Source organism: Aethalodelphis obliquidens, unplaced genomic scaffold (assembly GCF_003676395.1).
Source record: "Aethalodelphis obliquidens isolate GAN/ISIS:26980383/991018 unplaced genomic scaffold, ASM367639v1 scaffold2, whole genome shotgun sequence".
In the NCBI taxonomy this organism is placed as follows: Eukaryota; Metazoa; Chordata; class Mammalia; order Artiodactyla; family Delphinidae; genus Aethalodelphis; species Aethalodelphis obliquidens.
The window spans coordinates 43,489,138-43,503,785 of NW_020837946.1; the positions used below are offsets into that span (position 1 = coordinate 43,489,138).

At 39.4% G+C, this 14,648-nt stretch overlaps 1 protein-coding gene across 11 annotated transcripts in view; it reads left to right on the top strand.

Moving 5' to 3' along the window:
- The first annotated feature begins 5,872 nt into the window (after positions 1-5,872).
- The window catches only part of NEMP2 (nuclear envelope integral membrane protein 2), a 43,395-nt gene continuing 34,619 nt past the window's right edge, over positions 5,873-14,648 (top strand). For 4 of the 11 annotated variants that reach the window (XM_027125697.1, XM_027125704.1, XM_027125723.1 and 1 more), the window contains exon 1: positions 5,884-6,508. In XM_027125697.1, the coding sequence (XP_026981498.1) occupies positions 6,403-6,508 (106 nt within the window). In that variant the 5' untranslated portion in view covers positions 5,884-6,402. Of the gene's footprint in view, positions 6,509-14,648 lie in introns of all 11 variants that reach the window. The other 7 variants (XM_027125757.1, XM_027125741.1, XM_027125751.1 and 4 more) reach the window with 6 other exon arrangements.

Here is a 14,648-nt window from a genome sequence, read left to right on the forward strand (position 1 = left end):
TTCCTATTATCTTCTCCTCATTTTCCCCATTATAACCCACACTCCTTTGTCTAATTTTTCTTCTTTCATTATTCTAATAGAAAATATTTGCTATTTTGGAAATTGAATGCTTTAGAATGAGGATATGTAAATCCACTAAACAAGACCGATAGAAGGAAAAACATATGATTTGTGTAGAAGTAACTCCCATTTTGAGTCAATGTGTAAATTTCAAAAAGAAAACATTTATTGAAGTTGAGAATAATGCATAAAACTCATTTTTTAAGTCAGCATAAAGTTTCAGAGTACCATTTTCAGACACTTATGAGGGCTTTCGGAAGCTGTCAAAAATATCAACATAATAAATTTTTCCCTATCTGTTGTTCTTCCAGTTTTTGTCTTCTGTGATACCACTTCCCACCATCGAGGCTGGAAATGCCCAACATTCACTCCACACAGTTTAACAAGGGCATGGGCCAGTCATTTGCTAATGGGACTAGCAAGAGAGTTAGCTGAGAGGGTGAAGGTGAGAGCTTCTTAGAAAGGCTTTATTTCTCTCTTCAAACGATGGAAGGGAAAATAGTGCTCCTGCTTTTGGTTACAGTTGTGTGAGGGAGGACCCAATATCAGTGGCAATGGCAGCTTTTTTCAATTATGAGGAGAAAAGCTTGAAAACAAGTCCCAACAAGCTGAGAGTGGTGGAGTAGAGAACTGAAAACAGCCCGAGACCTTGATAGGATGGTTCAGCTGCTGAATCAACCTGCTGGGACTTCCATGGGACATAATAAATGTCTTCATTGTTTTACTTGGAAATTCTGTTACTTGTAGTTGGAAGCATCCTAATACATACTCTGATAATATAGGTAGACTTCTTGACCCAGTCAAAAGGGACAGGGTATAAATCAAAGTAAACAAGTGTAATTGAGTTGGGCAGAATGTTACTGAAATGTCCTAAATAATTATTTTTTTCATCCAGCTTTACAGACTTTGCTTAATACAAGCAAAAATATATCTAATTTCTGTCAGATAGACTCTATCGGCAAAATAGGATTCATAGTATTAGCAAAACAGAAGTACATTAGTTGAATTATTTATACTTGCCACAATCTCTATTGAAACATGACTAATCTAGAAATTATGATTTGGTTATAGAAACTGCTCAGAACAGATAGACTTTCTTGTGTCAATTTTCTTCAAAAATAAAGTATTTTATTATAAATAAAACATTATAAATTTCTTCCTAACAGTTAGTAGCTTACACTGTCTTTCCACACCCATGGTCACAATAACATCCTGGAAAAATAAGGGAGTCAAAAATCTGTGTAACAACTCCATAATACACTTGGGTCAAGCCAGATATAGAATACAAAGAGACAGCAATATTGGAAATAGAGGCTATTGAGATCTGACTTACAGAAGCAAAGGGGGAGAGAAACAGCAGAAGAACAAAACCTGAGACATATTTATCTCCATCTCCCAGCCTCCACATACCCTTTTAAAAAAAGATTTCTTTCTAAAAACACTTGAAAGAATATAGGTTGAAGAATTTTTCTGAGTAGACTGTGACCACTGGGGACATCCTGAAGTAGCTGGTGGGAAACTGAAAGCAAGAAGAGAAAATCTCTATTTTAACTGAATTGAAGGGCTCCTTAAATTACACACAGTTCTTTTACATTGTCAATAAATGACTAATAAAGGCAGTTAAAGAACTTAACTAAAAGGATATCTGCAGTTTATAGCTTCCCCTGAAGGAAGAAAAGACTTTCAAATATAATTATCTCACTATAAATTATTTTTTGGAGAGATTACTCCAGTGGGGCAGGGGGCAGGGTGGGAGGACCAAGATTGTAGAGAATGGCCAATTAAGAAAAAGGCTCCCTAAGGGTGAGTTGGCAGAAAAGAAGACTTTGGCAGAGCTTCTTTAGGAATCAAGTCAAGTGGAGTGGCAGGATTGGATGGTGTCCAGGTAAGAAATAAACTAGAATCCCAGTGCTGGGAAAATGTATGCATTTTACATGCAATCCTGAGCTTACTCACTGCAATTTAAACCTATTTCATTTTTGCTCTTAAGAAAACATAACAAATAATTGGTGACTATTTTTCTGTATCCTAGTTCCTTAAATTAGCTCTTAGAAAGCTGCAACTTTTCAACCTTCTTTTCCTCAGATTAACCAAGAACATCCATCTTTTCCCATAGATACAGTACTATTTTCCAGCCATCATCAACTAATCATCAATCACTTTTGAATATTTTTTCCCCACCAGTTTTATCGCATGGTCAAAAGACTATTTGCCTCAGAATTGTAAATGTGGATTCCCAGGCCATACACTGTACCTACTGAATATGAGTCTTTGGAGATGGGACTCTTATCCACACCAAAATTTGAGAACCACTACTTTAAAGGATTCCACAGCTCTCAATTTGAATGGAAAGATCTGAATTGAATTTGACCAATTATCTTTTATCAAGGACTTTAGCAATTGAGTTTAGAGAACATTTGATGTATTTCTTAATAAATTATATTCTAATCCCTCCCAACATCATTTATTCATACTGAAAAGCTACCTATCTTTTACTTCTGACATGAATTATTAAAATTACTGAACTAGTATATGGCAAGTCAATTTCAAAGTATTTCTTAAATGAAATATGCTAAGAAAATCATGATCCAACAAGTCAACATCTATTTTTATTCTTTTCTTTTATGGAGAAGTCTTGAACAGCCTGTTTTTTTCTCTTGATATATAAAATTCTAAAAATGGGAATTTTTAAAAGGAAGAAATGATGGCATATAACTTCTATAATCTTTGCGGCATTGGTGGATATCATTACAGTCTTTCTAAATCTTTCTTTATGAAAGAACCCAAAGTAGTAGAACTGCCTATTTCTTCTAATACATTTAATTAAATGTTCTACCTACCTAGAAACCAAGTGAAAGCTCCTAAATAATTTCTGACATGAGCTAAATTTTACTTCTGATTCATAATGACTGATTATAACCCTATGACAGTTACAGAAAATTAATTAGTTATGAAGAGCAAGAACTCTAGAAATAAAAATGCAGAGGCAGAAATTTGAATTGTAATCTTTTTCACACCATGTGGAAATAGTCATATGGAATTAAAGAACTTGGGTCATTAAAATAATATTAAGGAAGCTCTTTATTATACATTTTTTAAAAATAAGTATAAGTCATATTCTAACAATATGAATTACATAAAATGCACACACAGTATTTTAGCTGTGATTATAAACTTGCCCAAAATTCTACTTACTGTCAAGCGTGAAACTTGTAAAACTCAAAATTTAGTCCTAATACTCTTGATTCACTTGGGTTACATGTTAAGAAGAGACATTTGGGGCTCTACGCCCGATGGACTGAATCAGTCTCTGGAGGGTATGTCCTGGGAATCTGCATTTACAATGCTAAACATTTACATATTACCCACACAACTAGCATTCTGGCAAGAGTTCCAACTTCTTCCCTATCTATGAGATCCAGATCCCCCAAGTGGCAGTGCTTCGTTTTGTCTTAGAGACGGACGTGGGGTGTTTACCAGAAATCCATAGCTGAGGGACTTCCCTGGTGGCACAGTGGTTAAGAATCCGCCTGCCAGTGCAGGGGTCACGGGTTCAATCCCTGGACTGGGAGGATTCCACATGCCAAGGAGCAACGAAGCCCGTGTGCCACAACTACTAAGCCTACGCTCTAGAGCCTGCGAGCCACAACTGCTGAGTCCGCGTGCCACCACTATTGAAGCCCATGCACCTAGAGCCCGTGCTCTGCAACGAGAGAAGCCACAGCAATGAGAAGCCCGCGCACCGCAACGAAGAGCAGCACCCACTTGCCGCAGCTAGAGAAAGCCTGCGTGCAGCAACGGAGACCCAATGCAGCCAAAAATAAATAAATAAACAAATTTAAAAAATTGTTTCCGAAGCAAAAGCATCAGTGACAATACTCAAAGTATTGCCAATGTTGTTATTAAAAAAAGAAAAATCCATAGCTGAAATCTGTAGGCAATACAATTGGGCAACTTCTTCAAAGAGATAATGAATTTTGTCCTTTTTCAAGCATCTCTTTTGGTGTAGAAATGTATGGGCTGGTGTTAAAATCCAGTTACAATTAATCGTTTTACATCATCTAGGCAAATTTAATGGTGACCCCCCCCAACTACAACTTTCTCACCTCACTGACCCAGTGATGGGCAAAAATATTCTCTATTTTCTAACAGAAAGATAGAAAGCAAACCTGCATAATAATCCCAGGAGGCTTTGAACAGAAGATTCTGCAGGTGTCCTGTTTATATGGGATTTGGTTTTGGTTTCGTTTGTTTAATCAGTATAGTTCATCTCCTAGAAAGAGGCACACAAATGCTGGTGTAATTTAAGAACAATAGACTGCACTAATCACAGATTGTTAATCCCATCTGCTCCTCATGAGAAGGAAGCAGTGTTCCATGATGTGTCAAAGGACCTATGAGCCTTCCTAAATCTGACCACTCTCCTTATTCTGTCTTCTTGTATTTCTTTCTCCACGGTTCTTTGGTGTCTTTTTTCCCTTCTTCTCATTGCATTGTCACCACAAAGCTTATCTATTTTCATATGAGAGGTTTTCATATGAGAGAGAGGTTTGGGGAGGTTAGGTCAGATTTCATCATGGTCCCCCAATGACAAAATTATCACCTCCTAAGAGTCTGTTATCTCTGGAAAAAATTTATTGCTATCCTATAAAGAGGAATGTGGTGTTTTGAGTTAGCTTCTTTACTAAGAAGCTAAAGATATTTATTAAGAGTATGCTACATGAATAGCACTTTAAATATTAATTTAATACACTACTTCCTGTCCTTTTATTCCTCTACCTGATACAGCTGTAGGAAAACACACTTGTCGTTCAAGAATATACCTGTTAAAAAAAAGAAAAAGAATATACCTGTTTCTTTTAGCCACGTTTCGTAGTGCCATTCAAAATTAAACTAAATCAAAATGAATATGGTTAGGGAAAAAAAATGTTGGGCAAGAGGCAAGTGGGGTCAGGGTCTCTGCTATTTCTCTGGAGATAGTCTGCAGGGTAAGACAAGGTAGGAGTTCAAGTAATAACAGTTTATCTGTAAAAATCATCCTCCCCAGGAGTCCTTTACAAGATTTCTGAACTTTCAAAAAGCCATATATGGGTGTGCACATGGCACCAGGGGGTTGAAGGCAGTTGGTTAAACCTAACTTTGAAGCCAGGGAAAGTCTAGTGAGTTCTACTCAGATCTTTGGGGAAAATGAGGCTAAGCTAGTTTTAGAGGTTGATTTCTGTTACAACTGGCTTCTCTGAAGTACCTTAGCAGAAGTCCAAAATTAGAAAAAAGGAAATGACCTTTTGTTCTACCGAGTGTTTAGTAGGAAATATTGAATCACATTAATGGGTTTCCAAGGCCTGAGGAGGGTTTGGACCTTAAAAAAAAAAAAAAGTACAGTATAATAATGTTTAAGACTACAAGCTCTATACTCATTATCAATATTAAAACCACACAAGATATTTTTCCAGGTTTATTGAGATATGACTGACATATAATACTGTATTTGTTTTAGGGGTACAACACAATGATTTGATATATGTATATATTGCACATATAATTTATTTAACATCCGTTTCATCACAGTTACACATTTTTTTTTAATGACGAGAACTTTTAAGATCAACTCTTAGCAATTTTCAAATATTCGTTACAGTGTTGTTAACTTTAGTCACCATTACATCCACAGAACTTACTTATCGTATAACTAGCAGAAGTTTGCACCTTTTGACCACCTTCACCCAGTTCCCCCACCTCCCCCCACCCTGGCAACCACTAGCCTGTTCTCTACATCTTTTTAAACACACACACACACACACACACACACACACACACACACGTTAATTTTAGGGGATATATTGGTGAGGGAACGTTTTACATGCCGTTTATACTTAAATGTGAAAAGTCAATGCTATTTAAGCAACCAAATTGCCAATCTGTTACTGTTACAAACAAAAAGGAAAAATAAACTGATTTTTATTTCTAAATAAAGGGTTGCTGAAGGGCCTTCGCCTTCCGGGGGTATGACTCTGAGAAGCTCTGACAACTGAGCCCTAAAGCCTCACAGTCACGGGTCAGGGCAGTTGTAAGCACAATTCTCAGACGAAGGGTCGGCTCCTCCCCACACCCTCCAGGGTGAGACGGGGAGGAGCCCGGAGGGCCCCGGAGGCGGGAGGGGCGGGACAGGGCGCGAGCGGGGCGGTGGCGGCGGGGGGGGCGGGACCTCCGGGTTCCCGCGCGCAGGCCGCAGCGGCGCCTGGTCTCCTTCTGGGCCCCGCGGCATTTCCGCTACTCTCGGACGAGAGGGACCCACAGGTCTCGTCCCGCCGCTGGGCCGCGCGAAGCTGACCGCCTGGCGGGATGCGGCCGTCCCCGGGGACGTGCTGGCTGCTCTTCTGGCTGCCGCCGCTGGCCGTGCTGCCGGCGGACGCGGTGCGCGGCGAGGAGGACGAGGCGGCGTTGTCAGGTAATCGCGGGCACGGGCGGCGGGCGCGCGCACGCTCCTCGGCTCCCCCGCTCCCTATCCCCGCCTTCCTCGCCCCCTCCCCCCGTCTCGCCCGGCTCCCCGGAGATGGACCAAGCTCTCCCTTCTCCGGGCGGCGGGGCGCGGGGAGCTGTTTCCTTGCCCGGCTTAAGGTTTCCTCCGCGGGCGCGGCCTCCCTTACCGCCTGCTTGGGCGTCCCTGGACTCTGCTGGCACTTGGACATTATAATTTTAGGGTTAGAAGCAACTGTAGAGTTCATTCTGGCCCAGTTCCCTCGTTTTGCAGAAGCAGCCGAAGCCCAGAGAAGTTTTGATTAGTCCAAAGACACACAGATAGTCATTGTACAGATGATCCTAGTCTCCCGACTTTCAACACAGGGCATTTGTATACATCAACTTAGGTTGAAAATATTATTATTTATCTAGGTAAAACTTTGGACTCAAGACTAGAGAAGGTTTGGCTTTAGAATTGGACTGAACTTCCCCTGCCCTTACTAGCTCTGTGACCTTGAGTGAGTCATGCTACTACCGGTCACATGTAAAACACGGATAATATTTCACAGGATTACTGTGATGTTTAACGTGTACCTGGTACAAGGGAAACAAGAAATGGTAGCTGTTCATAGTGTTGTTATGGGCTGTCTGGAGTGGGGCAAGGCAGGAGTTCTAACTCCACAACTGCTACTAATTTGCTATGAGCTTAACGTTTCTTTTTCACTGTTTTCACTATTTTTAAAAGATTTCCTGGAATCACTGTCCACTAACTTCATCTTATTGCCCCCCTGTGGTTGCAAGGGAGGCAACCAAGTGTAGCTGGGCATAGCTGCTACCCTCCAATAAAATCAGGATTGTTTGTCTAAGGATAAAGGCAGTTATCAGATTGAGCTGGAGCTACCAACTCCTCTGTATCTTGCAGTGAGGTACGCCTTGGGGGACTCTTCTATACCAGTTTTCATTGAATGGACATTTGTTGAGTATTTACTATGTGCTAGGCAGTGTTAAAAGTGCTTTAACTGCATTATCTTATTGAATACTCATAGTAGCTGTATGGGGTAGGTACCATTTATATACCCATTTTACAAGAGGGAACAAAGGCTTGGTAGTAGGAGAGGTAACCAGTATGTACTGATGAAAAAATAAATCACAGATCTGTCTAAGAGGGAGGATTTCTGAGTATGGCTGCAAACAGAAAATTGTAAGTAGCCTTGGACCAGCATCCAGAACGTTGATTTCTCTAGTTCGGTCATTACATTCAGCCACCCACTTGCAGAATTATGTTGGTCCAGGCTTGTCTTTATGGGCCATAGTTTTCTCATCAGTAAAGATGAAGAAGTTCTATTACTGAATGTTCTCCAATAATTTCCTTACCTTTTATTTGCCCCAATGAACCCACTGTTTTTCAGGTTTTTGTTACCAGATTTAGTGTTAACATGTCAACTAATTTATTTTGTTAATCAAATCATACATAAATGCTTCTGTTCTGCCTGAGACATGCAGGATGCCCACTGAGTTGATAAAATTCTAGTCCACAGCTAAGAGAAATGGCAACTTCTGTAGCCTTATAGCAACACTTGCCCTTACAGATGGGCTTCACAACTGAGACTTTTTTTTCTTTTACATCTTTATTGGAATATAATTGCTTTACAGTGGTGTGTTAGTTTCTGCTTTATAACAAAGTGAATCAGTTATACATATACATATGTTCCCCTATCTCTTCCCTCTTGCGTCTCCCTCCCTCCCACCCTCCTATCCCACCCCTCCAGGCTGTCACAAAGCTCCTAGCTGATCTCCCTGTGCTATGCGGCTGCTTCCCACTAGCTATCTACCTTACGTTTGGTAGTGTATATATGTCCATGCCTCTCTCTCGCTTTGTCACAGCTTACCCTTCCCCCTCCCCATATTCTCAAGTCCATTCTCTAGTAGGTCTGTGTCTTTATTCCTGTCTTACTCCTAGGTTCTTCATGACATATTTTTTTTCTTAGATTCCATATATATGTGTTAGCATACGGTATTTGTCTTTCTCTTTCTGACTGACTTCACTCTGTATGACAGACTCTGGGTCTATCCACCTCATTACAAATAGCTCAATTTCATTTCTTTTTATGGCTGAGTAATATTCCATTGTATATATGTGCCACATCTTCTTTATCCATTCATCCGATGATGGACACTTAGGTTGTTTCCATCTCCGGGCTATTGTAAATAGAGCTGCAATGAACATTTTGGTACATGACTCTTTTTGAATTATGGTTTTCTCAGGGTATATGCCCAGTAGTGGGATTGCTGGGTCATATGGTAGTTCTATTTGTAGTTTTTTAAGGAACCTCCATACTGTTCTCCATAGTGGCTGTACCAATTCACATTCCCACCAGCAGTGCAAGAGTGTTCCCTTTTCTCCACACCCTCTCCAGCATTTATTGTTTCTAGATTTTTTGATAATGGCCGTTCTGACTGGTGTGAGGTGATATCTCATTGTAGTTTTGATTTGCATTTCTCTAATGATTAATGAAGTTGAGCATTCTTTCATGTGTTTGTTGGCAGTCTGTATATCTTCTTTGGAGAAATGTCTATTTAGGTCTTCTGCCCATTTTTGGATTGGGTTGTTTGTTTTTTTGATATTGACCTGCATGAGCTGCTTGTAAATTTTGGAGATTAATCCTTTGTCAGTTGCTTCATTTGCAAATATTTTCTCCCATTCTGAGGGTTATCTTTTGGTCTTGTTTATGGTTTCCTTTGCTGTGCAAAAGCTTTGAAGTTTCATTAGGTCCCATTTGTTTGTTTTTATTTCCATTTCTCTAGGAGGTGGGTCAGAAAGGATCTTGCTGTGATTTATGTCATAGAGTGTTCTGCCTGTGTTTTCCTCTAAGAGTTTGATAGTTTCTGGCCTTACATTTAGGTCTTTAATCCATTTTGAGCTTATTTTTGTGTATGGTGTTAGGGAGTGATCTAATCTCATACTTTTACATGTACCTGTCCAGTTTTGCCAGCACCACTTATTGAAGAGACTGTCCTTTCTCCACTGTACATTCCTGCCTCCTTTATCAGAGATAAGGTGACCATATGTGCATGGGTTTATCTCTGAGCTTTCTATCCTGTTCCATTGATCTATCTTTCTGTTTTTGTGCCAGTACCATACTGTCTTGATTACTGTAGCTTTGTAGTATAGTCTGAAGTCAGGGAGCCTGATTCCTCCAGCTCCGTTTTTCGTTCTCAAGATTGCTTTGGCTATTCGGGGTCTTTTGTGTTTCCATACAAATTGTGAAATTTTTTGTTCTAGTTCTGTGAAAAATACCAGTGGTAGTTTGATAGGGATTGCATTGAATCTGTAGATTGCTTTGGGTAGTAGTGTCATTTTCACAATGTGGATTCTTCCAATCCAAGAACATGGTATATCTCTCCATCTATTTGTATCATCTTTAATTTCTTTCATCAGTGTCTTATAATTTTCTGCATACAGGTCTTTTGTCTCCTTAGGTAGGTTTATTCCTAGATATTTTATTCTTTTTGTTGTAATGGTAAATGGGAGTTTTTTCTTGATTTCACTTTCAGATTTTTCATCATTAGTGTATAGGAATGCCAGAGATTTCTGTGCATTAATTTTGTATCCTGCAACTTTACCAAATTCACTGATTAGCTCTAGTAGTTTTCTGGTGGCATCTTTAGGATTCTCTATGTATAGTATCATGTCATCTGCAAACAGTGACAGCTTTACTTCTTCTTTTCCGATTTGGATTCCTTTTATTTCCTTTTCTTCTCTGATTGCTGTGGCTAGAACTTCCAAAACTATGTTGAATAAGAGTGGTGAGAGTGGGCAACCTTGTCTTGTTCCTGATCTTAGTGGAAATGCTTTCAGTTTTTCACCATTGAGGACGATGTTGGCTGTGGGTTTGTCATATATGGCCTTTATTATGTTGAGGAAAGTTCCCTCTATGCCCTCCTTCTGCAGGGTTTTATCATAAGTCGGTGTTGAATTTTGTCAAAAGCTTTCTCTGCATCTATTGAGATGATCATATGGTTTTTCTCCTTCAGTTTGTTAATATGGTTTATCACATTGGTTGTTTTGCGTATATTGAAGAATCCTTGCATTCCTGGAATAAACCCCACTTGATCATGGTGTATGATCCTTTTAATGTGCTGTTGGATTCTGTTTGCTAGTATTTTATTGAGGATTTTTGCATCTATGTTCATCAGTGATATTGGCCTGTAGTTTTTCTTTCTTTGTGACGTCCTTGTCTGGTTTTGGTATCAAGGTGATGGTGGCTTCGTAGAATGAGTTTGAGAGTGTTTCTCCCTCTGCTATATTTTGGAAGAGTTTTAGAAGGATAGGTGTTAGCTTGTCTCTAAATGTTTGATAGAATTCGCCTGTGAAGCCATCTGGTCCTGGGCTTTTGTTTTGGAAGATTTTTAATCACAGTTTCAATTTCAGTGCTTGTGATTGGTCTGTTCATATTTTCTATTTCTTCCTGATTCAGTCTTGGCAGGTTGTGCATTTCTAAGAATTTGTCCATTTCTTCCAGGTTGTCCATTTTATTGGCATAGAGTTGCTTGTAGTAATCTCTTATGATCTTTTGTATTTCTGCAGTGTCAGTTGTTACTTCTCCTTTTTCATTTCTAATTCTATTGATTTGAGTCTTCTCCCTTTTTTTCTTGATGAGTCTGGCTAATGGTTTATCCATTTTGTTTATCTTCTCAAAGAACCAGCTTTTAGTTTTATTGATCTTTGCTATCGTTTCCTTCATTTCTTTTTCATTTATTTCTGATCTGATTTTTATGATTTCTTTCCTTCTGCTAACTTTGGGGTTTTTTTGTTCTTCTTTCTCTAACTGCTTTAGGTGCAAGGTTAGGTTGTTTATTCGAGATGTTTCCTGTTTCTTAAGGTAGGATTGTATTGCTGTAAACTTCCCTCTTAGAACTGCTTTTGCTGCATCACATAGATTTTGGGTTGTCGTGTCTCCATTGTCATTTGTTTCTAGGTATTTTTTTATTTCCTTTTTGATTTCTTCAGTGATCACTTCGTAATTAAGTAGTGTATTGTTTAGCCTCCATGTGTTTGTATTTTTTACAGATCTTTTCCTGTAATTGATATCTAGTCTCATAGCGTTGTGGTCGGAAAAGATACTTGAAACAATTTCAATTTTCTTAAATTTACCAAGGCTTGACTTGTGACCCAAGATATGATCTATCCTGGAGAATGTTCCATGAGCACTTGAGAAAAATGTGTATTCTGTTGTTTTGGGATGGAATGTCCTATAAATATCAATTAAGTCCATCTTGTTTAATGTATCATTTAAAGCTTGTGTTTCCTTATTTATTTTCATTTTGGATGATCTGTCCATTGGTGAAAGTGGGGAGTTAAAGTCCCCTATGAATGTGTTACTGTCGATTTCCTCTTTTATGGCTGTTACTATTTACCTTATGTATTGAGGTGCTCCTATGTTGGGTACATAAATATTTACAATTGTTGTATCTTCTTCTTGAATCAATCCCTTGATCATTATGGTGTCCTTCTTTGTCTCTTTTAATAGTCTTTATTTTAAAGTCTATTTTGTCTGATATGAGAATTGCTACTCCAGCTTTCTTTTGGTTTCCATTTGCATGAAACATCTTTTTCCATCCCCTTACTTTCAGTCTGTATGTGTCTCTAGGTCTGAAGTGGGTCTCTTGTAGACAGCAAATATATGGGTCTCGTTTTTGTATCCAGTCAGCCAATCTGCGTCTTTTGGTGGGAGCATTTAGTCCATTTACATTTAAGGTAATTATCGATATGTATGTTCCTATTCCCATTTTCTTAATTGTTTTGGGTTTGTTATTGTAGGTCTTTTCCTTCTCTTGTGTTTCTTGCCTAGAGAAGTTCCTTTAGCAGTTGTTGTAAAGCTGGTTTGGTGGTGCTGAACTCTCAGCTTTTGCTTGTCTGTAAAGGTTTTAATTTCTCCATCAAATCTGAATGAGATTCTTGCTGGGTAGAGTAATCTTGGTTGCAGGTTTTTCTCCTTCATCACTTTAAATATGTCCTGCCAGTCCCTTCTGGCTTCCAGAGTTTCTGCTGAAAGATCAGCTGTTAACCTTATGGGGATTCCCCTGTGTGTTATTTGTTGTTTTTCCCTTGCTGCTTTTAATATGTTTTCTTTGTATTTAATTTTTCACAGTTTGATTAATATGTGTCTTGGCATATTTCTCCTTGGATTTATCCTGTATGGGACTCTCTCTGCTTCCTGGACTTGATTAACTATTTCCTTTCCCATATTGGGGAAGTTTTCAACTATAATCTCTTCAAATATTTTCTCAGTCCCTTTCTTTTTCTCTTCTTCTTCTGGAACCCCTATAATTCGAATGTTGGTGCATTTAAAGTTGTCCCAGAGGTCTCTGAGACTGTCTTCAGTTCTTTTCATTCTTTTTTCTTTATTCTGTTCTGCAGTAGTTATTTCCACTATTTTATCTTCCAGGTCACTTATCCGTTCTTCTGCCTCAGTTATTCTGCTAGTGATCCCATCTAGAGTCTTTTTAATTTCATTTATTGTGTGGTTCATCATTGTTTGTTTCATCTTTAGTTCTTCTAGGTCCTTGTTAAAATGTTTCTTGCATTTTGTCCATTCTATTTCCAAGATTTCGGATCATCCTTACTATCATTATTCTGAATTCTTTTTCAGGTAGACTGGCTATTTCCTCTTCATTTGTTAGGTCTGGTGCATTTTTATCTTGCTCCTTTATCTGCTGTGTGTTTTTCTGTCTTCTCATTTTGCTTATCTTACTGTTTTTGGGGTCTCCTTTTCGCAGGCTGCAGGTTCGTAGTTCCCGTTGTTTTTGGTGTCTGTCCCCAGTGGCTAAGGTTGGTTCAGTGGGTTGTGTAGGCTTCCTGGTGGAGGGGACTAGTGCCTGTGTTCTGGTGGATGAGGCTGGATCTTGTCTTTCTGGTGGGCAGGTCCACGTCTGGTGGTGTGTTTTGGGGTGTCTGTGGACTTATTATGATTTTAGGCAGCCTCTCTGCTAATGGGTGGGGTTGTGTTCTTGTCTTGCTAGTTGTTTGGCATAGGATGTCCAGCACTGTAGCTTGCTGGTCGTTGAGTGAAGCTGGGTGCTGGTGTTGAGATGGAGATCTCTGGGAGATTTTCACCGTTTGATATTATGTGGAGCTGGGAGGTCTCTTGTGGACCAGTGTCCTGAAGTTGGCTCTCCTACCTCAGAGGCAGAGCCCTGGCTCCTGGCTGGAGCACCAAGAGCCTTTCATCCACACGGCTCAGAATAAAAGGGAGAAAAAGGAGAGAGAATTAGTAGAAGTATGAGGAAAGAAAGAAGGAAAGGAGGGAAAGAAGGACGGAAGAAAGAAAGAAGGAAAGAAAGGAGGGAGGGAGGGAGGAAGGAAGGAAGGAGGGAAAGAAGGAAAAAAGACAGAAAGAAAGAAGATACAGTAAAAATAAAATAAAGTATAATAAAGTTATTGAATTAAAAAATATTTATTTAGAAAAAAAAGGGGGACGGATAGAACCTTAGGATAAATGTTGGAAGTAAAGCTATACAGACAAAATCTTACACAGAAGCATACACATACACTCTCACAAAAAGAGGTAAAGGGGGAAAAATCATAAATCTTGCTCTCAGAGACCACCTCCTCAATTTGGGGTGATTCGTTGCCTAAAGGAGGGAAGGAAAGAAGGAAAGAAAGAACGAAGGTAAAGTATAATAAAGTTATTAAAATTAATTATTAAGAAAAAAAATTTTTTTAAAAACCATGGACGGATAGAACCCTAGGACAAATGGTGGAAGCAAGACAATACAGACATGGTCTCACACAGAAGCATACACATACACATTCACAAAAAGAGGAAAAGGGAAAAAAATCATAGATCTTGCTGCTAAAGTCCACCTCCTCAATTTGGGATCATTCCTTGTCTATTCAGGTATTCCACAGATGCAGGGTATATCAAGTTGATTGTGGAGCTTTAATCCGCTGCTTCTGAGGCTGCTGGGGGAGATTTCCCTTTCTCTTCTTTGTTCTCACAGCTCCCCGGGGCTCAGCTTTGGATTTGGCCCCGCCTCTGCGTGTAGGTCGCCGGAGAGCGTCTGTTCTTCGCTCCGAAAGGACGGGGTTAAAGGAGCCGCTGATCCGGGGGCTCTGGCTCACTCAG